We start from the raw sequence: 24,372 nt of genomic DNA on the forward strand, positions 1-24,372 counted from the left end.
TTAGTGATTGTTTTCTTAGAGTCTCCTTTCACTGACACATGGCTGCCAGGGCTGATCAGTGGGACCCATGAAATACATGGCTTTTGGTCCCTCAAATTTTTAGAGGGACTCCAGATCAGTTTGATGACATGGGAACCCAGATCAGTTTGATGACGTGGGAACCCTGGGCTTCTGGTAACTGCACTTCCTCTTCTGGCACATCTGCTGAGCAACTGGTGGGGCTTCTGGTCCCATTTAGGGCCTGATCTAGGAGACTAAGCCAGAACTTAGAGTGGGAGAATCTTTTATTCTAATAGTGTGTCTAACACTAGTTAGTGTGGAAAATAATGTTTATCTCTTGGGCTGCAGAATGTTAGGATTAGTTTGTCAATGTCTTTAGAACACTATGGGTCATATTTTCAAACAAGCTCAACTTTCATTGGGACTCTCAGTATGTTAGTTGCTGAGCAGTTTTGAAAATCTGACCATAACTAAATGTTAACATTATTTGAAAGAGAGAAGAAGAGGGGGAGAAGCCCAAAGAGACAGTGGGATAGAAGAGAGAGCAAAGGAGCCAGAGAGATGAAAATAAGGTGAAAAAGGTGATGGAGACAAAAGAAAGGGAAACTGTGTGAAATGGGAGAAAGCAAAGGGGGGTGAATAGAAAAATGAGAGAGAGGGAATGAGATGCTACTCTTCAAAGAAAAAAGAGCTTGTGAATAAAACCAGTGCACAGAAATGAGAGCGAATAGAAAATGAATATGGAGATGGATCAAATGGGTCATTTATGGACAATGAGAACTAAAGGGGATAAATACCAGGAAGATTAGAATAAGCAAGAAGATGCACACAAAATATTAGTGAATTTAGTTTATTTATGATCCACTATTTTATTGTGCTGCTTCTGCAGATATCCTATATCTAAGTTGGGGGGGGGAATGGAAAGAATGGTTATTTTATTTACCTGAATATCGCTGAATACACTGGATTCTATAGTTAAACGTGAAGGCTCGTTCTTCATAAATAATTCTTACAGTAAGCACTGTACATTATATACCTTATTTCTATTCATTTGAACACAGAGAATAGATTAATTTTATAAAAGCCTACTGATATATCAGCAATGGTAAAGAAGAGCCTTTTTCTTGATGTGTAGTTTGGGCTTAATTCTGGCAGTTGCTGTGTTCCTCGTGGTAGTTGAGCATCATTAAATTCAATTAAAAACTATGAATGTGCAGGCTCAAGCCCTTAGTCAAAAAAGAAGCACTTCTGATGTCTAAAAGACATACTGTACCTATGTTGCAAAAATTGGGGGTTGGGAAGGCGTGGCCCTTTTACAACTTTACATTTTGTTAAACAGGGACACGAGATCATCATGTTAAAAATGTTATCCTTTAATTTCATTGTCATTTTCATTAGAGATTCTAACTAGGCTCTGGTGGTGCTCAGGAAGAAGAGACACAGCATTTGTAAATATCATGCAGTAAGATGCAAAAGACAGTATTTTTCTGATATGCAGAGTTTGACATGTGAAAACAAATGTCTTCAGTAAACTGGCATTTGTCAGATTTAACCCCCCTTCCCTCCCCCCCCCCCAAAAAAAAACCCAAATCCACAAAAAACAAAAACTGTAAAAATAGGCTCTTGGGTAGAATCCTAAAGCATGAGTCTAGGAGCATTAGAATGCACAGTACTGGTAGCAGTGTGCTCCCTAGTGCAAGTTTCCTGGGAGTGTTTCTTTTTTTTTTGAACTGACACAGCAAAGTCTCCAGTTCTGAAACAGATGTTCTTCCAGCAGCTCTGAAGTAACGTTACTTGCTGGATACAATGTCATATCAAGGGGTTAGTGGTCCACCTCACCGTTCTAAGAGGACTCACTGCTAATGAAATCAAATGCTTAGAGAAGCATGAGATGCAGGGCTTTAGCTAGTATTTTGCCTCAACTAGGGTGGTCAGTTAATTTCCACAGTACAGCACCAGGTTGCTTTTCACCATTGCAACTTTTTTTCAAAACAAAATATTGGTAAAATCCTCTAATTTCCCTCTGATTACGAACTGGCTTGAAGACTGGAATGATTTGTTTGTTTGAAGAATGTTGACGTTAGAGTGGGAGTCGGAGGGACTGCAAACAGTGGGTATTGTTGTGATTATATTTGCGTCTCTGAAGCTGCTTCATTTGCTGGGACTGATTGATTTTTCAGAAGGTAAAGTGGTCAATCACTGTTTGTGCTGTTTGTAGTATCTAGTCTGCTTAAAAGCTGTCTATGCAAAACAGACTGCTAGTCTGATATAAAACCTGTAACGTGAAAATGCTTGAAAAAGTGAGAATAACCTGTGGACTGTGAAATCTTGTTTTGGTTTGTTTCCTTTATCTGATATTTTAAAACAGAAGTAGAATCTAACATAGGGTTTATTATATACAGCGTGTTACATTTTACAGTGTGTCTGCATTGAAGTATGTTGGAAAGGTTGAAAACACATGTACCTATGAGTTACAATAACCTTTGAAAGCTGCTCACTAGTAGAAAACTTAATACATCGAGATGTGTCATAGTTTGTTTTATAAAACTGAGTGCTCTTCTGCTTTGATATATGTTCTAAAAATAATTATTCTGGGGGAGGGGTGTGTGTGTGTATAACCTGTTTATTTGCTTAGACTGTCTGTTCTCTATGTATATAGGGACATAACATGCCATCTGTTAATAAACAGAACTTCCCATTAATTTCAATACTTGATTCTGTTTAAAACTCAGTGGCACAGTGTAGACCTTGATACAGATACTAAGCATTGTTTCATGATACTGAATATGTTAACTTCACATTTGCTAATTAAATTTAGTTCTAAAAATCAAATTATACTGTCATCTACTCTAATTTATGTCTGAATGCTGTAGTAAACAAAAAACATTTATATCCTAAAGCTTGATTTTGTTCTGTAAATACCAGATATTCACTGTAACTTCGGCACTTTCTGGTCATAGTCAGATAGCTAAGGAGAACACACTAATTTTCTGAAGCATAATTTTTTTCTTCATAGTGGGAAAAGATCTTTGACTGATGGAGATTTGAAAAATCACCTCATAAAACTGTTCGACGTACTGATGAAATGTGAAATATTTAACTTAGCATTTTTACAGTTACTGAACTATTTAAATAATTCATCCTTAAAACCGCATGTGAGAATTTACAACATCTGGCAACAGCAAAACTTTCTACTAAATACTTTTTGTTATGGAAGTGTGAAATTCTTTTTCAAAGTTCTAAACTACAGGTTAATCTGTCCCTCATAATACTCACATTTTTTTCTTTTAAACTCTGGCTGTGTAGATTTGCACATAAACATTCAGTGTTTTTAAACTTTCATCTTGCTTCATTGCATGACAACTCCAGCTTTATAATTGATGGCAATAAAGTATTTATAGAAAAAGGATAAAATACAGAATTCATCTGTTTAGCAATTATGAATTTGTCCCTTTTCTAAATTCTTCACAAAATCATATTGTGATTAAGTCTGAGAAAGTGTTCTATATGTTACAGCAAATGCAGTAAATCATGCCCCTAAAAAAATCTGCTAGTAACAAACCAACCTTGTAAGAAATAAAAAGTGCACTGTGATATACAATAGGAAGCATAACTATTCAGGGTTAGGACTAGAATTATGTAATTAATTCCAGCCAATAGTATCATGATGTTTCCTCGCATAATATAATAATCGTATTTAAAATCACCCAGTAACATGTAACTGACAGATCTGTACAGGAGAAAAAATATTATAAAACACAACAAAAACATTATAATATTACTAGTTTGACTAGCAGCAGTAGTTAGCAGGATTTCTTACCCCAGTGCGGCCTGTTTCATGCTCTTTCACTTATCACTTACTCTGACAAAACTCCCCCTAAAGTTAATAGGAATTTTGCCCATGTAAGAAATTAATAAGGAGTGCTTTGCACGACATTCATAACTTACAGCATTCACTGCAGCTTTGTCACTGACTTCAGTGGGACAAGGATCAGGTCCTAATAGCCAAATACTGATCCATTGCACAAAAGAAGGATTGTGTATTTAGCTCAAAATGGAAGATAGAGGATTACTCCCCAGATCCTGCACGAGGCACCTGCACAAGCCGGCCAGTGCAGCAGCCCTGTGTTTGATTATATTTATAGGCTTTCTGGTGGTATTCATCAATGTAAGATATAAGCATCCCACCTACATTAATGAATTTGTCTTGACAACACCACTGGAAGATAGGGATAAAAATGCTTCCCTATTTTACAGTTGTGAAACCTGAAACACGGGTGAAAGGGTAGAACTTTAGCGGGTGTAAATTGTCATAACTCCACTGAACTCAATGAAATTATGGCAGTGATGCATGACAGTTTACACCAGCTGATGATCTGCCCCAGAGAGACATGGCTATGCTCACTCAGGAAGTCTGTGGCAGGGTGGGAACAGAAATCAGATTTCCTGAGTCTCAGCCCAGTGGTTTACCCACAAAATTATCCTTCCTTTCTGTTTGAGATCAGTGAATTTGCACAGTTCCTGGATCAGTCAGTCATACTCTTGCCAATTCCCCAAGCTTGCTCTCCTTTCCCCTGTCTGCATGTTGCTGAAAAGGGCTTTGCTGTCCCTTTACCTGCCTCACTGCTTCTTAATCTATCCACACTGTGAAACTGTAGCACTTTATTGATTATTTAATTACTATCATTTATAATAAGATAAAAAGGCCCTCCTCTACTATTCCAAGCACATTGAACATTATTTAAAGTAACTGTACAACAAAAACAAAGCCACGGTATACCCCTAAAACTACTCCACTAAGAAGAAACATGAGACTGACCATATGGGTCAGACCAATGATTCATCTAGGCCAGTATCCTGTCTTCTGACCTGTGGCCAATTCCAGATGCTTCAGAAGGAATAAACAGAACAGGGCAATTATCGAGTGATCCATCCCCTGTTATCCAGTCCCACCTTCTGGCTGTCACAGGCTTAGAGACAGCCAGACCTTGGGATTGTACCCTGACCATCTTTGCTAATAGCCACTGTTGTACAGTGAACTCCATGAACTTATCTATTTTTTTAACCCAGTTATACTTTTGCCTTTCACAATATCCCCTGGCAACTGCTTGCTCACTTTGGAGCCCGCATTCACGGTATTCTACAATGACAAGGTCCAGCTGCGGCCCCATCCGGCTTTTCTGCATAAGGTGGTGTCACACTTCCATGTCAACAGGATATTTCCCTCTCTGTGTTCTGTCCAAAGCCTTGCTCCACCAATGAGGAGAGGTGGCTGCACAATCTGGATGTCAGACACGCTCTGGGGTTCTACCTGGAGCACATCAAGCCCTTCTGCAGATTGACCCAGCTCTTTATCGCGATAGCTGACAGGATGAACCCTTCAGATGTCCTCTCAAAGAATTTCAAATTGGATCACCGCCCGCATCTGTACTTGTTATGAGTTGGTGCAGGTTGTGCTTCTACCAATAGTGAAGGCCCATTCGACTAGGGCGCAGGTGTCTTCATCTGCCTTCCTGGCGCATGTCCCTGGTATCCATGATATATGTAGAACCGTGACATGGTCTTCGGTACCCACGTTCACAATGCATTACACTGTCACTCAGTAGGCCAGAAATGATGGGGGGTGGAGGGATAGCTCAGTGGTTTGATCATTGGCCTGCTAAACCCAGGGTTGTGAGTTCAGCCCTTGAGGGGGCCATTCAGGGAACTGGGGTAAAAAATCTGTCTGGGGATTGGTCCTGCTTTGAGCAGGGGGTTGGACTAGATGACCTCCTGAGGTCCCTTCCAACCCTGATATTCTATGATTGAGTCATCACACCTGTGTTGTAATCAATATGTCCATAAACTCCTACTCACCTACAGTGGTAGTGCTTGTGAGTCACATGGAATGGACATGGAATGGAGCAAGTACTGAAAGAAGAAAAGTACTGAAAGAAGAAAAGACAGTTACCTTTTCATAACTGTTGTTCTTCTAGATGTGTTGCTCATGTCCCTTCCATGACCTACCCTCCTCCTCCACTGTCGGAGTTTCCAGCAGTAAGGAACTGAGGGATGGGGGAGCCAGTCGTACCCCTTATACCGGTGCATATGTGCGTCACTCCAGAGGGCACCGGAGCCAGTCCCCTACAGATACTACTAAGGGAAAGTGCACGTGCATGTGGCGAGCACACACACCTAGAATAGAATGGACATGAACAACAGTTATGAAAAGGTAACTGTCTTTTTTTTGAAGTATAGAGTGTGGTTTTGAATGTTTTCTCACTGTGTACATCAAGTCTACCAGTTCTGCAATCAATTAGGAGCTATTCCTCTCCACTGCCTTTCCCTCTATCTATTATTGCAGAAAAAAGCCCTTAAACAGGTTCTTGAAAATCTCTCAGATTATGACACACTGTCCAGCTAGTGCCTTCCAATTGTGGAAGCTTGGAACTGGGAGAGAATAGTCTTTCAAGAAGGCAGGTCTCAAGCCATTGAGAACTTCCTAAGTCAAAACAAGCATCTTAAGTCCCACCTGGAAACCCACATCCAGCCAGTATAGATCCCAGAGTATTGGTGTCAAGCGCTGCAGGTAAAATACTCCACATGCCAAGTGCGCTTCTGCATTCTGCACCAGCTTCAGTTTCAGGATGCTCTGAGTGTGTAGCTCCATGTTAAGTAATCGATTGTTGAGGGGACAAAGCTCACAGTAGCAAGGTGTACCTCTGAAGAATGGTCACAATCTGGCCGAGTGCAAACTGTGGAAAAAATCATTAATGAAGATGTTGAACAGAACCCGATCCCCGACCAACCCGTGCAAGACCTCACTCTGGCCTGCTGCCCAGTCCCAGCCACTGGCTGCCAGCCCAAAGTGCATGTGCCCACCAGGCCGGACACGGCAGGCCAGGCGCTGCCAGTGACTAAATCCCTCTGTGGTTGTATTGGCATCCAATCCACTATCTACAAAACTCATTCATGGATATGAAGCGGATATCCAAAGATTTGCATGGCCCTAGATATAGTGGGCCTTATTCTCCTCTCAGGCCTTGTCTACACTAAAGTGAAAAGTCGATCTAAGCTACACAATTTGAGTTATGTGAATAGCATAACTCAAATCAATGTAGCTTAGATCTACTTACCGCAGGATCCACACTACGTAAGATTGACAGGAGATGCTCTCCCATCGACTCCCTTTACTCTTCTTGATCAGGGGGAGTACAGGAGTTCACAGGAGACTGATCAGCGGTCCATTTAGCGGGTCTTCACTAGACCCGCTAAGTGGATCACCAATGCATTGATTGCCGCAGTGTCGATCCTCTGATAAGTGTAGACAAGCCCTCAGTTTCACAAGTATAAGTTAGGAATAACTCCATTTAGCAGGAGGAAGAATGACCAAAATGGTCCAGTATTTGGGGTGGGAGACCTGGGTTTGATTCCCTTCCGGTGTGACCTTGTGCAAGTCTTTGTTTGTCTCAATCATTCATATGTACAATGGGAATGATAATATTTCTCCACTTCAGAGAGGTGTTGTAAGGATAAACACCTTATATAAGCACTATTACCTGAGTACCTCACATATAAGTACCTAAGATAAATGGAGTTCCATTTAAACTTTCACAAAAACCAGGAGATTACCAGCTCAAGAATTTCAGCTGATCTCAACAGGGGGAAAGATGTATCTCCTGTAGCCAGGACCTGCTTTGAGCTTTACAGATAAACAAACATATACACCACTTTAAATTTCACCCAGAAATAAATTGGCATTGGGGATAACATACTGTCAGCTGTTCTTCTAACCACGCTTCAAAAATTCATATAACAAGTATGTTATAATACCAAAGTATTGTATCTTGTGGTGTGTGTGTGTTCAGGTGTAGTGACCTATACAAAAACAAAAGCTGATAATAGTAAAATTTATTTATGATTCTGCATATCTTTCATGGTTGGTGTATCATGGACTATACCTACTACCATTATCACCTTCAGAGGGTTTTTAATTTTTACCTGCAGTATTTCTGCTGCTGCAGAGAAAATGTGTGTGGCCTTATTTTAGGTTGTTACAAAAAGCTGCTGTGAAGTAGATCATATACTAATAGTTTTGTCGTCTCTCTAACCTAACCTTCATTTTCCATTGTACTTCCTGCAGCCATAGATGCCCTCTATTTAACCATTGCATTAAGCCTTCATTAGACTTGGATCTATGCACTACTTTCTTCATTGCATGGCTGATATGACCAATCTGCCTATCATTCCTATTTTTTTTAATAATGTGATAGTGGAACAGAGCATTCTCTTCTTTCTGAACAATGTGTTTAGCACATAGACAGATGTTGCAAATGCAGATACCAGTTCACAAGCAATCTGTATTCCCTTTTTAAACACCTCAAAGCCTAGACCCTAATCCTGTAAACCTTTTTTGCATGTGAGTAGTCATACTGATTTCAGTGGGTCTGTCATGCAGATAAAGTTATTCATGTACATATTTGTAAAACCTTGGGCATTAATTTCTCTGAAAAACACAACCCTTTTAAACACTCCTGTAACTTGACTTGTTAATTATACTTTGCCCTTCTGCAGGTACAAGTTGGAAAAGGAGCTCTTTTTCTGTTGCATGCATACATACATGGGTTCTGCTCTCAGTTTGACCCTGTATTATATGGACAAGTTCACCATTGCCATGCTCTTCCTTGAGTGTTTTATTGCTTGCTCAGTATTTAAGAATACTGAAGAAGCCATTAAAAAATAAATATTTGCCATTTCTTTCCACAGTTACCATAAAAATATCCTCCCTTAAGAATAGGGAAAGCTAGTGATATCCCAGATATTGGAAAAAGCTGACTTTAAAATGATAACCACTATACAATTTTTTCTTGTTGTTGAATTCATAGATTGCAATGCCAAAAGGGACTCTTGTGATCATCTAGTCTGGCCTTCTGTATAACACAAGCCATAGATCTTTCCCAACATTTTTCCTAGAACATATCTTTTAGAAAAAGATCCAATTTAGAGTGAAAAGATGTAAGTGATGGAGAATCTACCACAAACCTTGATAAGTTGTTCCAATGATTAATTACCCTCATGGTTAAAAATGTATGTCTTATATCCAGTCTGAATTTGTGGAGTTTCAACTTCCGGGGCATTGGTTGTGTTTTACCTTTCTTGGCCAGATTGAAGAGTCCATTATCAAATACTTGTTCCCCTTGTAAATACGTATAACTGCAATGTAAGGCACAAAGGGAGCAATCCAACAGCTTGTAATGCTCTTGAATTGATTGGAACTATAGAACTGGGGCTTTGGTGTCAAAGGTAACCTTGTTTCTTTCATTGTTTGGTATGCCTTAGCCCTTTTCATGGCTATGGAGTGTGTTCTTGGGTGTTTTTTTCCTTGTTTGTGTGGGTTTTTGTTTTCATTTTCTTTTTTTGCTAATATACAAACCTAGTTTACATATACACAGACTAAGAACAATTTTTCAAATGAGAGTGCAATGGCTGGACTTGCCTAAATTTGCAAAATATGTGTATTTTAGACACAATATATGATTCCAAAATTTTGAAAAAAATCACTACTTTTCCTTTAATTTGGTAAATATTTTCAAAAAATAATTTCAAAAGAAAATATTGTATACAGTATGTTGATTACCTATGCACACTTGTGTGTGTGTCCTTTGAATAATAGTCATCTGACTTAAGTTGCAGCAGAAGTTTTTTGTTCCCAGCCTTTCCTCCCTTTCTTGGGCAATCTTTCATCCTCTTTACTAAAGACATTAAATGGAGTGCACCCAATTAATTCACAGTAATCATTTTGGGATTTGGGTTCCACCCTGATTCTCACATATTGTACAGTGATAGAATTTCAACTTCTCAGATGAGTAAGATCAATGAGCTACACTGTACAAAAGCAAAGCTAATTTCTTCAGAGGTTATATGTGTTGACCATTTTAATCCCTTAGCAGGATATTGTGTACAAGATGGCAGTATTCATAGTAAAGTAATCAACCCACACAGAAGTATAGATTTATTTCTATCAAAGCAGCAGCACCCCAGAGTACTAACGATAAATGGATATTTCTACATATACACTTATATTATCATTTCATACTGTTAGGCTACTAGCTTTTTTGCATTTAGATGTATCCTGTTTAAAGTTTGAATGGGGGTGAAATTATTAAAAATACTATTCTAAGACTTTCAGTTAGATTGTTTTCACCTGGTTAAACTTATATCTTATGGAAAAATGTTTAAATAAAAGTGGCTGAAAAATCATGATCAAGTCAAATCCATAGCCCAAAATCCTTGCTTTTATGGCCTTTATGCAATTGCTGTTGTCACAGTTTCAGGGTAACTTTACCTGTATTCCTCCATGGTCCCTCAAGAGTCCCCACTTAAAGGATTCCTACTCTCAGCTGTTATCTCTCTTTGGCAGAGAACTGCATCTCACTCTCTCCTGACCAGGGGTTTTAATGTAGCACAGCTCCCTGAATTTACACTGTGATAGCCTGAGCAAGCCAGACTGCCTGAGTAGACCAATGCCTGTGCTTTGCTTTCGCTCTGAAGGCTAAGACCAGTGTATTGCCCACAGTTGTACATTACCACTTACATCCTTCTAATCAAGCACATTTATTCTTAAGGCAAAAGCATTACAGAGATAACATTTAAATCAATAAAAGCCTGCATACATACTATAAAGCTTACCAGAGGTCATTCCCAGCTCTGGCAGGTTTCAGTCCTTAAAAAAACAGAATTGGGTTTTCCCAGGGTTATAAATTCATCCCTCTTAGAACTAGAAAAAAGACTGGGCTGATCAGCAGTTTCTTTATACAGCTCAGGCCTTTGATCTTGGCCTTCTGTAACAGGTAATCTGCAAACAATACCCCCTCCTCAGGGCATTGCTTCAAAAGGTTGATTTTTTTGTATAATAGGAGCTAGGGAATTTGCATTAACATCTCCCTAGGGATTCCCTAGGAAATCCACTTAACACTTATTGTCTCAAAAGTTGATACTTGTCTGGCATATTTTCAGTGTAGTCTTTTGAATTTCCAGGCCTCACTTATGTTACATTTCCCCCCATAGAGAGTTGCATATAATTCCAGCCCATAATAATACATACATTTGATACAATTAGGTCTTTCAAGGTTATTACCCTATGTGCCACTGTTGTTGCTTTGTAATATTTATATAACGGTAGCACCCAGAATTTCTAATCAGGCCCAATATACTAGGTGGTTTAGAAACATACAGAAAGACAGATTCAAAAAATGTATAGTCCAAACACTACCTTTAGTTAATACTAAATGCGTTGTTGCACTGCTCCAGGGTCAGCCCATGATGGAGTTTATTATTCAGAGAGTCACAATCGCCCTCTTGGTCTCCTAGTGGCTGTGGAGGGGTAAACAGCAACAGGACAATATCGGTAGCAGCATATGATCTTTGACAATGTCTGCATAACTACATAATTGGGAGCATTGGAGTGAGGGGCGCAAACTAAACTGCAAGAGGAGAGGGGTATAGAGGTTCTACAAAGCCGGCTTTCCCCTACACCTAGGAAGAAGTAGGTGGCATACCAGCACAGGGGAGCATGGGGGCACCTTATGTGCAGGATGGGCCCCATGAAGGAGGGGCAGGGGAACAATCGTAATATACAAAAACAACGAGGAGTCTGGTGGCACCTTAAAGACTAACAGATTTATTAGGACATAAGCTTTCTGGGCAAAAAAAAACAACCCACATCTTCAGATGCATGGAGTGAAAATTACAGATGCAGGCATAAATATACTGACGTGGGGAGAAGGGAGTTACCTTACAAGTGGAGAACTAGTGTTGACAAGGCCAATTCAGTCAGGATGGATATGGTCCACTCCCAATAATTGATAAAGAAGTATGGATTGGATGAATAGACTATAAGGTGGATAGAAAGCTGGCTAAATTGTTGGGCTGAACAGCTATTGATCAACAGCTCGATGTCTAGTTGGCAGCCGGTATCAAGCAGAGTGCCCACAGGGTTGGTCTTGGGGCCAGTTTTGTTCAATATCTTTATTAATGATCTGGATGATGGGATGAAGCAAGTTCGCAGATGACACAAAGCTGGGGAAGAGTTAGATATATTGGAGGGTAGGGATAGGGTCCAGAGTGACCTAGACAAATTGGAGGATTGGGCCAAAAGAAAACTGATGAGGTTCAACAAGGACAAGTGCAGAGTCCTGCACTTAGGAAGGCAGAATCCCATGCACCGCTACAGGCTGGGGACCAACTGGCTAAGCAGGAGTTCCGCAGAAAAGGACCTGGGAATTACAGTGGACAAGAAGCTGGATATGAGTCAACAGTGTGCCCTTGTTGCCAAGAAGGCCAATGGCATATTGGGCTGTATGAGTAGGAGCATTACCAGCAGATCGAGGGAAGTGATTATTCCCCTCTATTCAGCACTGGTGAGACCACATCTGGAGTATTGCATCCAGTTTTGGTCCCCCCACTACAGAAAGGATGTAGATAAATTGGAGAGAGTCCAATGGAAGGCAACAAAAATGATTAGGGGGCTGGGACACATCACTTACCAGGAAAGGCTGGGGGAACTGGGGTTATTTAGTCTGCAGAAGAGAAGAGTGTGGGGGGGTGGGGGGAATTTGATAGCCTTCAACTACCTGAAGGGGAGTTCCAAAGAGGATGGAGCTAGGCTCTTCTCAGTTTTGGCAGATGACAGAACAAGAAGCAATGGACTCAAGTTGCATTGGGGGAGGTCTAGGTTGGATATTAGGAAACACTATTTCAGTAGGAGGCTGGTGAAGCACTGGAATGGGTTACCTAGGGAAGTGGAGGAGTCTCCATCCTTAGAGGTTTTTAAGGCCCGGCTTGACAAAGCCCTGGCTGGGATGATTTCGTTGGTGTTGGTCCTGCTTTGAGCAGGGGATTGGACTAGATGACCTCCTGAGGTCTCTTCCAATCCCTAATATTCTATAATTCTGTGATGAGGCGGTGTCAATACCAAGAGAGGGAAAATTGCTTTTGTAGAGAGCCAGTGACTCCCAGTCCCTATTCAAGCCCAAATTAATGGTGTTAAATTTGCAAATGAATTGTAGCTCTGCAGTTTCTCTTTGAAGTCTGTTTTTGAAGATTTTTTTGTTGAAAGATGGCTACTTTTAAATCTGTTGTTGAACGTTCAGGGAGATCGAAGTGTTATCCTACTGGTTTTTGTATGTTACCATTCCTGATGTCTGATTTGTGTCCATTTATTCTTTTATGTAGAGACTATCCGGTTTGACCAGTGTACATGGCAGAGGGGCATTGCTGGCACATGATGGCATATATCACATTAGTACATATGCAGGTAAATGAGCCCCTGATGGTGTGGCTCATGTGGTTGGATCATCCGATGGTGTCGCTAGAAAAGATATGGGGACCGTCTATAGTGATCAAAATAATTCCTATACTAACCATGCTAAAATATTCTGCTTGTAAGAATCAAGCAATCTGCTTATAAGAATCATTTCAGGGCAAACCGACTACATATAATACAACACTCAATCAAATGCAATGACATGTAATAAGCCAATAAAGCTGTTTTGAATTTGATAATATCTCATGTTATTAGGCATATAGCATGTATAAACTATAATCCCTGTGTAGAAAAAACAATTTATGCTGTTTATGTGTGAGTCGATGTATCAGGAAAAGAAAGACACTTTCTGCAGATGAAATACGCCACCTTCTGGAATCCTACAATAGTCTTTCCAAGACCAGCCCAAGAAATGCAGCTCAGAAATTGGGTATCCCACAACCTTCAGTATATAATATTCTCAAAGACAGGGAGAGCAACATGAAAAATGAAGGATAAAGAAAAAGAATGTGGTCAGGAAAGGCAGCTAGGTTCGAGGTGGTATTTATAAACTGAATCAGAAATGCCAGAAAGAGAAATGCCGCCCTAAGAGGACCATTGGTGATGCAGAAAGTGGAAGAACTACCTGGATGTTAGTGACTTCAAGGCCAGCACTGGCTGGTTTGAGTGCTTTAAAAAATAAGGGGGGATTTTTTTTTAAGAAAATGCATGGAGAAGCCCAAGATGTGGATGTTAGGTCAGATGAAGAATGGCTAGAAAATGAGTGGATCAAAATTAGACATGACTTCGCTGAAGAAGACATTTGGAATACAGATAAAAGTGGAATTTACTTTCAAGTCCTACCTGATGGCACTCTCACCTTCAAATCACACAATAAAAAAGGAGGAAAAAAGTACAAAGAAAGGATTACTGGTCTGTTTCTCTGTTCCACAACTGGTAAGAAAAAGAACCTTTTCATCATCAGGAAAAGTCAAAACCCACATTGTTTTTAAAATGTGAGACATCTTCTAGTCTGCTACACTGCCAATGCAGCTGCCTAGATGAGCGGGTATCTATTTGATTAATGGCTGAAGGATGTGGATCGAAAGTTGGGCCAGAAAAGGAGAAAGATTTTGCAACTTGTGGACAATTGGAAAGCCCACGTGACAAAAGATGTAGCACTGAGGAATATCTGACTTGAATTCCTCCCAAAGAACATAACTTCTGTCCTTCAGTCATGTGATCAGGGAATTATCAGCACTGTCAAGGTGTACTTTCGCAAGCAAATGGCTTACATGGTGTTGCACCACATTGATAAGAACAACAATGCTACTGCTGTGGAAACTTCTCTCTGATGAGGACACTGTGACTGATATCAGAGACCACTTTGAAGTGAAACTCGAAAATGATGGAGACGAACTCTAATGCTGAAGTAATTGTCCCATCCTCGACCCAAATAAAGGATGTGATGTAAAGTACAGGGGCTTCAATGATCTTAACCTCCTATATCACCTTGAAAAGGAGGTTGACAATGTTGTGGATCGTGTAATGATCTAGGGAATACTGGACAAGTTTGTAATCAAACAGTGACTGTGTCACTGCATTGTGAATTCACAGTAGCAGACATGCAACTCCAGTGAGAGATGGTGGACAGTGACACTCCAAAATAAACATTTATGTGAGTCAATACTGTTAAACAGTGGGTTTTGTTTTATTTATGCTATAAAAGTCAGTTTAATTCACTTATGTTTGTTGCAGTTTATTTGAGAGTGTCTTGAATAGAGATTTGACTGAGAGGATGGATGAATTTGGGGAGGGTGTTCCATGGTGCATGGAAGAAGGTAAAGCGGTGCTTGTGAGGAAAAATGATCAAATGGGTAGTTGAAGTTGGCATCACACAGGAACACAGTAAGTGGCCTGATTTTCACAGGGAGAATTTCTGAAAATGAGGCCACTTTGATTTAGGTAACTAAATATGGATTTAGATGTCCAAATTTAGGTACCCTAGTTTAAAACTGGTGTAAATAGTGATGGTTCTGAGTGCAATGTCTGTTCTCAACAGAACTTTGTTCCTTCTCTTTGCCTTGCCATTTCAAAATATGTAGCTCAAGTGGGGTAAATATTTTTGACCTCTCTTTAGTTATTCAGTTCATATATCTACCAAGCATTGTTCCTAATTGTCAAAATTCACTATCCTATGTACTGTTGTCCAGAAAACAAACTTCATCATCCTTCTGATTAGTTTAAAACGTTTTTATTGAAACTTTCACTATTTGTTAAATGTTGTTTGTTTAGATTTCATTCCGGTTATGCTGGTCATGTTTTCTAGGCATATTGTGAGAATTAATAAAATACATAACATCTTTTATACACACAAAAAGAGAGAGACAGAGAGAGACCTCCCAAAACTTTACCAGGCCCTAAAAAAATATTACAAATCAATCTATCCCCTCCTTGACATCCATTGCAGAAAAAGCTAGGAATAGCAGGTGAGTCCTTTCAGCATGCTCTGAAAGTTTTATGGTCTAGGCACTGGCAAACCTGTTGGGGAAGTAAACTCCACAGCCAAAGACCATTCATCACAGAATGCCCAGCCACTAGGTCCTCCAGGTAAAGCATAGGAAGCTGTTGCCTCTAGCTCTTCAAATAAGCCCAGCTGCCATGATATTCAGAGGTAGAAAAGTGGACTTAAGTATCCAGGGCCCTGTTTTAAGCCACTACATACAGAGAGAACAACTTTTTATAGTCTTGCCTCTTGAATAATTTCTCACTCGGATTCCAATAAAACCAAAGCTTTACCCCGCAGGTACTTAGAGGCTGTATTTGACACAAAACGATTCATACTGTACTATTACTAGATTAGAAAGTTGTACATTTCTGAGGAAAAATGAACCCAATAATGGCTTTATTACTTTCTTCCCATTATAATTAAATTCATAAAATAGGGCATCACTTTCTGCTTAAAAATGATTTCAAGGTGATTAAGAGAGTCTAATTCTACAAGTGAATGAGAAATGAAGTGCTGTCTCTGCCTTTTAGAATTTGGGGGGGGAGGGTTAAACAAAAAGTAATAGCAATAATATTTACTGCTCTTTTTTAAGTCACATCCATTTTGCAGTGGGGTGAAATAGGCTATATTGTACCTTTTTGTGCTTTATATAGTGTGAACATCATTTTTGCCAGAAGAGGTAGCTAGGGGAGTGTGTGTGTAAAACACAGAATATATAATTATATATAAAATATAAAAACTCCAAAATGATAGGGGGAAAATATTTCAGAATAATGGAACTCAGCAATCTGTAGAACTAAAATGGTGAGTTTCAGATATACGGACAAACTTCATCTATCTTTAAATTGTTCATTAATAAATACTTTGCACGTATATAGTGCTTTCCAGCTGAGAATTTCAAAGCTCAATGAAAGGTGGCTAAGTATAGTATTTTCATATAGAAATGGGGCAGCTGAGGGAATTAAATTCATTTCTCCTAGTATGTCTCACTGTTATAACATAAATGAATGTTGTTAGCCCACATAAATGATTAGCATTTGCCTTAAGTAGATTGGGAAAGGTAGTTGAATTATATCCTTATGAACCTCCTATCATGTCTGACTTGATTTTCAAGTGTTCAGCATTCCCAAGTGGGACTAGATTTTTTCAAAAGAATTTACTACCTGGCACTCTTTTGAAACAATTTCCACTTATTTAGCTGCCTAAATGGAAGCTGCTGGGTGATGAGCTCTTTTGAAAACATGACCTCTAAATTTACAATGGGTGAAATTCAGCCCTCTCTACAGAAGCCCTGCAAATGACTTATGCACAATTTAAATCCCACTTATGACCTTATAACAGGGCTTAAGTGGTGCATAGGCCTTGTGCTGGCCTTCCTTGCAGAGTTGAATTTCATCCAATTAGATCTTGCGTAATGCAGGGTGTGCCCACAACTCCTTCCATTGTAAAGTTGTTTCTACCCTTAAAAGAAAGTTCTTCCACTCCTGAAACATCATTATGTGGTGACAGCAGAGAGCAACTTCAATAATTTGTATAACTGCATGTTAAGTAGTTTCAAGACAATTAAAAACAGTTCCTGGTGGGTACAATTTAGAGAAATCATTAACCTTCCTCTTATCAGCAAGTCTCTAAATATTAATTCCCATCAGGTATATAATATGAATGATGCAACTTTATATTTTTGAGAGACTAGAGAGAACATATTTATACTGTGGTGAAGAATTTATGTGATTCTATGATTATGCTCTTTGGATCTGTGAGGAAAATGTGAAACAGTTATTTGTGCAGGCAATTTTAAAGTTGTTTTATTTGTAAAATTTATTTAACTTCAAAAGGTTCCAAGATTCTTTAACCATTTTAGCTAGTAGTGAGGTGCTATGGATTACTTTGTGGGAGGAAATAACTACTAAATGCTCAATAACTATTCCATCTCATGTCTGTCAATTCTGCATGTGTTTGGTGCTGATCAACTGTGTGTTGTTTAACAGTGAGATTCATGGAGAGAAAGTACATAACTGAATTCATAACTATGGAATCTGTTTCAAAGGTTATAATCCTTGCTGGTTTAAAATCACAAATATTCTGCAGCAATACTTTTCAAACTTTTTTAATTTGCGGACCCTTAAATTTCACATTGGAAATCTTAGACATAGTCTGTGGACCCTCAGAGGTCTGTGGACCAACGGGTGAAAACCACTCTTTTACAGTTCTCAGAAAAGCAATATCTGTGACTCACGAGAGATGGGGAGGGGAGCACCATTGCACTAGCTTTTATTAGTGTTCTCTACTGTTTAAATTAGCATATTAAGTTTAAGGCCAAGCTATTACTAAAAAAAGTTCCTTTTTTGTCAGCTCTGATTCTTGGTGGCATGAAGCAGGTAGGATTTTATGTTTAACAAATTAAAATAGCAGCTTTGATGCACAAATACATTCTGAGATCAGTTTCCTTCCATTCCTAAATTATTAGGATATTACAGAATAAAACACTGCAAAAGCTGTAGATGAATTCAATGTTTATGTTCTACATTGGTACTGTGAGGTAGTGGCACCCCCTCTGCCCAAGTGTCATGCAGCACCTGGGCTCATATAGCCTAGCGGGGCTGTCAATCTATTCCTGGTGCCTGGGAATCTGAAAACCCTTTCTTCATTCCCAAGTCCATCGGGCAGTTAGTAGGGGAACCCAGGCAAAAAACTACTCCACTGGGTTCCAGTTCAGGATCCTCAAGCAGGATAGGCAAGATCAGTGTTCTTTGACTCTGACAGTGCCCTGAGCTTCCTACCTTCCCCTGGATCTCTGCAGGCTCTCTAGCCTATCGGTCAGTTCGTCCCCTCCTGGACTGTTGTCTCTGGCAGCTCTTCATTAGCTTGCTGGCAGGAGCTCCTTTGTCCAGCCTGCTCACTCCTGATTGCCTTTTTTGTCCCTTGCTAGGTAGAACTCATTTTGTGTCTTAGCCTTTCTGATTTTTTTCCTCTAAATGCTTGTGCTGTTCTTCTGTTCTCATCCTTAGCAATTTGCCCATGCTTCCACTTTCTGAAGTATTTCTTTCTGATTTTCCAAAAAGGGAAGCCACAGGGAATACTCTGATTGAGCTCAGCTCCACTGCAACCTCTGCCAGCAAGGTCACTGTGGCGATCCTGCAGGAGTTTAAAGCTGTGCTCCCTCAGTGAAATGCCAGGAAAGCATCCAAGTGAAGGGTGGACCCTTCCAATTCCCTGAACCAATGGTGGTGAATATATTTAAATCACTCTGAAACATTTAGAGAGACATTAACAGTAGGTGAGATGTATAATCAACCAATATAGGAAGTAAAAACTCAGCAAATGCATGTCTATCAAAGTCACTGTGCAACTACATAGCACTGACTGCAGCATAATCTATTAGCAAGAGAAAACTTGGGTATTACCTATGATTTTAGAGGTATGTTAATTGCACTGGTTAACCATTTATTGACAGTAGGTTGATTCAGAATTATTCCTATTAGCTTTCCAGAGTGAGCTATGCTGATTGTTGTTGTACACTATAACACACTATAACACAAGGGGGAAAAAAATTGAAAAGCCTTTCGGATCATGTATGCTGTAAATATTTAAAATGTTTGCCTGAAGGAAGAAACATCATAAGCACAGTACTTGCTTATAAATTCTTACAGCCCCACTGGGGACTTTAATTAAGAAGCATCGTGTAACAAAGATGCCAAAACCTATGACTAATTATTTATCTCTAGGGCTAAACTCACTTAAATGAAGAATAAAGGTCATTGTCAAAGCTGATTGAAAAGGAACAACTTCTGTCGATATTTATTGAATTACACTTGTCTGTGTTCTTCAGGATTCATATATTGCACAGTGTTGCACTGACTTCTTACACTTCCTCATTAGTTTGTCTACAAGGTGCCATTGTACTCATTTAAGAACCAAAGATAAGAGTATTTTATCACACAGTATCCATACAACCAGAGGTTTTAGGTCTGGTCTACTCTCTCTTTTCTTTTTTTCCTTTTTTTTGTCTATCTTAGCTTACTTATGGTGAAATTCATTCCAACTACCTAGAGCTCCAGTATTTGAGCCCTCCTGTAGTTGAGGGTTGTTGAAGAGATGAACTCCACCACCATCTAGCTCAGGGTTAGGATGTGAGGCTGTCTAGGGCTACTCTTCCAGCTGGTGGATTTGAGTAGTGGCCACAGTCTCTTCTCATTGGTTTCATATGATAACGGGGCTACTGAATCTATGTAAAAATTTACAGGTGGCGCCCTCCCCTGGCCTGCCACTAACTAGTGTGGTGATCTGCAATGGTCTATGTGGGTTTGGCATAGTGACCATGGTGTGCACAGGATGCACTACTCCTGAGATGGGACCTTCGCCTCCATTCAGTCCTGATGCAGAGCTTTTGTGATGCATAGGGCTGTGCATCAGCCTGAGCCCTGGGGCAAACATCACCCGTAAACACTTCAGACAACATACTGTTAAGAATACTATTTACATTATAACTGAAGGAATGTTAGGTTAAAAAATCTACCTCATACAATTTCTGCCGCAATATTATTTTAAATTAGGTTAATACACAGTGAGGCATTTTACCTGTCATATTTAAATGAGTGCAGTGAACCTTATGCCATTTTTTCTGAATAGCTATTTCATTTGAAAGCTATTTTTAACTGGAAAGTAATTGGGATAGTTGTGATATACATTCGTTATGTAGGGCTATTTGGGGCCCAACCTGTATTCCTCTTCTATACATTGCTCCCCTGAAGTACTGTTGACAATAACTTTTTCATTTTTAAAGTCAGTGAGAGTTTTGGGTGTGCAAGAAATTAAGAATCAGATCAGTTTGTTATTGTTGGCAAAACAATGACCTTCAGATTATATCTAATATCAATATAAGATAAAAAGATAATATGGTTCATATATATGAACAAATTGCAGTTTTACCCATTTGCAGAGGTCCGCTTTTATCTGCCCTTTTTTTCAGGGTAAAATCGCTCTCTTATTGCTAAGAATTAGTTTAATGGTCCAAGATCCATCTCTGATGAGACAACTTAGGAGGAGGGAGAGACACTGAAATGTCAGTGGCAATTTTATTTTTCTTGTTGTGTCCAGTGACATGAAAAATTCCCAGTTGTCAAAATTAAGTTTTGGAAATGAGATTTTTTATCATGGTAAAACATTAATGGCTTGTTTTTCCAGTAGACCTAATAATATGAAATCATAGTTATTTTGAGGAAATTTTTCTCCAACTAAACTGCTGTGGCTGACCAGTGTGGGAGGGAGGTCGAGTGATGGTTGGAGAGAAAATATACCCTTTTAAGCTATAGATGGGCAGCTCTACCTTGCCTTTGGATAAAGACTTCAATAGTTCCTGTGGTTCTTAAGCACCAGCAGAGAATGAGAGAAATACCAATATTATTTTTATTACTATCATGTGCACCTCAGTTTACCTATTTGATATTATCCTGCATAAATCAAATGAGGCTGTAAGGGAGAAACCAAGAGGAAACAGAGCAATGAAAAGATAAGGTATATCTAATACCGAGGGGCCTTGGGGAACCATTGGGAAGCTATTCATTGGGCTTCTGCTCTGGCTTCAGCTAGGCTGGCAAGGTTTATTTATCCCAGGCCAAATGTAGGATTAGAGGGCGTACCAAAACTGAAGGATCCTAGCTGAGGTAGGAAGTGGGGATTGAGTGGTCAGCAGCAACAATTAGAGGTGATTCTCTGACAGAACGGCACACAGAGCATGCTGCAGCAGTGCAGTTTGCTTCTTCCAGCCTAGAGATGCAGGTAACTGGGTTGAATGGAACTTAACTGAAGAGAACTTTCTTTGAGAGCTTGGGTAAAGTTTAGATAAGGGAAAATAGTCTCATAGGAACTTGTCTCTAATTGTTATATACATTGGGTATAAAATAAGTATTGCTCTTTTTTTTTTATTAAGAAGCTATATTTGAGTCACTTTAAGCAGCTCACTAGTCCTGGAGGAAAAGGGCTTAGAGGTGCCAAATATAGTTAGGCCTGTCATATTAACATTGTTGGGGAACTAAGGGGGCTGCCACTCCGAGATCCAGGCCAAAATTGATTGGGCCACAAGATTCCACCCTTCGGGTGACACTTGACCTCTCTCAAAGAGTACACTCGAGGGGCTAAAAGGGGTCTAAAGCACAGCTTGGCTTACAGCACTTACAGCACACATTTTGCGAAGGGCAATGCCATTGGATCAACATAGTTTCTTCCCCAGACCAGTTCCACCCTCTTCACTTCAGTACATTGGGATCCTCTTCAGGATTGGGCCATACAAGGGTTGTGCACCTACCTTGACTTCCTTATTTACTTGTTTATTTCCTTCCACAGTGGAATTGAACTGGAACTATAGTTCTTCTACATCCTGGGTCCTCTAGGCCAGTAGATGGAAGGAGGCAGGATTTGGCTCATGCATTCCCTGAAAGCAGAAGGTTAATCTAACAAGAAATAATAAGTAATCTAATTTTAGTCTCTGCTGTTCCGTGGAAGACACAACTCATTTTTCCATCAGACTTTGCGACACATTTAAACTGTTCAATTGATTTTACTCCCCATTGACCTGTTAATGTCTTATAATCATTTCCTGATTGCCTGCCAGTCATCTTGAATAAAACTGGCAGGATTGTGTTTTAACAGCCCTCTGTTTCTCATCTTATGAAAATGCAACTGAATTTGCATTAACATTTTCACCATTATCTTAAACTTTTTTAAAAAATCAAGATTAAAGATGGGACATAATTGCTTGAATGCAGCATGGCAAAACAATATAGCACATGCCATTTCACAGAACTGGACTTCTGATCTGTATCACAACTACAGAAATGTTTATGGAAATGTTTGCTATATCAAAGCCTATCAAAACATTTTCCAGGAGGCAGCTGTTTAGGACTTAGAACATAAGAACGGCCATATTGGGTCAGACCAAAGGTTCATCAGCCCAGTATCCTGTCTACCGACAGTGGCCAATGCCAGGTGCCCCAGAGGGAGTGAACCTAACAGGCAATGATCAAGTGATCTCTCTCCTGCCATCCATCTCCACCCTCTGACAAACAGAGGCTAGGGACACCATTCCTTACCCATCCTGGCTAATAGCCATGAATGGCTTAACCTCCATGAATTTATCTAGTTCTCTTTCAAACCCTGTTATAATCCTAGCCTTTACAGCCTCCTCAGGCAAGGAGTTCCACAGGTTCACTGTGCACTGTGTGAAGAAGAACTTCCTTTTAGTTGTTTTAAACCTGCTGCCCATTAATTTCATTTGGTGGCCCCTAGTTCTTATATTATGGGAACAAGTAAATAACTTTTCCTTATTCACTTTCTCCATACCACTTATGATTTTATATACCTCTATCATATCCTCCCTTAGTCTCCTCTTTTCCCAGCTGAAAAGTCCTAGCCTCTTTAATCTCTCCTCATATGGGACTCATTCCAAACCCCTAATCATTTTAGTTGCCCTTATGTGAACTTTTTCTAATGCCGGAATATCTTTTTTGAGATGAGGAGACCACATCTGTACGTAGTATTCAAGATGTGGGCGTACCATGGATTTATATAAGGGCAATAAGTTGTTCTCCGTCTTATTCTCTATCCCTTTTTTAATGATTCCTAAAATCCTGTTGGCTTTTTTGACTGCGCTGCACACTGTGTGGACATCTTCAGAGACCTATCCATGATGACACCAAGATCTCTTTAGTTGTAGCTAAATTAGCCCCCATCATATTGTATGTTAGTTGGGGTTATTTTTCCCAATGTGCATTACTTTACATTTATCCACATTAAATTTCATTTGCCATTTTGTTGCCCAATCACTTAGTTTTGTGAGATCTTTTTGAAGTTCTTCACAGTCTGTTTTGGTCTTCACTATCTTGAGCGGCTTAGTATCATCTGCAAACTTTGCCACCTCACTGTTTACCCTTTTCTCCAGATCATTTATGAATAAGTTGAATTGGATTGGTCCTAAGACTGACCCTTGGGGAACACCACTAGTTACCCTTCTCCATTCTGAAAATTTACCATTTATTCCTACCCTTTGTTCCCTGTCTTTTAACCAGTTCTCAATCCATGAAAGGATCTTCCCTCTTATCCAATGGCAACTTAATTTACGTAAGAGCCTTTGGTGAGGGTCCTTGTCAAAGGCTTTCTGGAAATCCAAGTACACTAGGTCCACTAGATCCCCCTTGTCCACATGTTTATTAACCCTTTCAGAGAACTCTAATAGATTAGTAAAACGTGATTTCCATTTACAGAAACCATGTTGACTTTTACCCAACAAGTTATGTTCTTCTGTGTGTGACAATTTTATTCTTTACTATTGTTTCAACTAATTTGCCCAGTACTGACGTTAGACTTATCGGTCTGTAATTACTGGGATCACCCTTTTTAAATATTGGCGTTACATTTTTCAGGCTTCTTCGGGCATTTCCAATGGATGAGAACACCTTATTTACCCCTTTGGAACAACATGGTTGTAAAAGACTACAATAGACCTCAGCCATTCATGACAAATTATCCAGGTGATTGGAGGACTCTGATGTTAGATTTCTCAGAGACATAATTGTTAAGTCTGAGA

General features: G+C 39.6%; 1 protein-coding gene across 10 annotated transcripts in view; it reads left to right on the forward strand.

Moving 5' to 3' along the window:
* KCNIP4 (potassium voltage-gated channel interacting protein 4) overlaps positions 1-24,372 on the forward strand; it is an 819,764-nt gene that overhangs the window by 631,043 nt on the left and 164,349 nt on the right. For 3 of the 10 annotated variants that reach the window (XM_039540955.1, XM_039540964.1, XM_039540952.1), the window contains exon 1: positions 1,771-2,183. The exons of the other annotated variants lie outside the window; for them this stretch is intronic. In XM_039540955.1, the coding sequence (XP_039396889.1) occupies positions 2,072-2,183 (112 nt within the window). In that variant the 5' untranslated portion in view covers positions 1,771-2,071. Of the gene's footprint in view, positions 1-1,770; positions 2,184-24,372 lie in introns of those variants that run through there. 10 annotated transcript variants of the gene reach the window in all.

The sequence above is a fragment of the Mauremys reevesii genome, linkage group 5 (assembly GCF_016161935.1).
Source record: "Mauremys reevesii isolate NIE-2019 linkage group 5, ASM1616193v1, whole genome shotgun sequence".
Taxonomy (NCBI): Eukaryota; Metazoa; Chordata; order Testudines; family Geoemydidae; genus Mauremys; species Mauremys reevesii.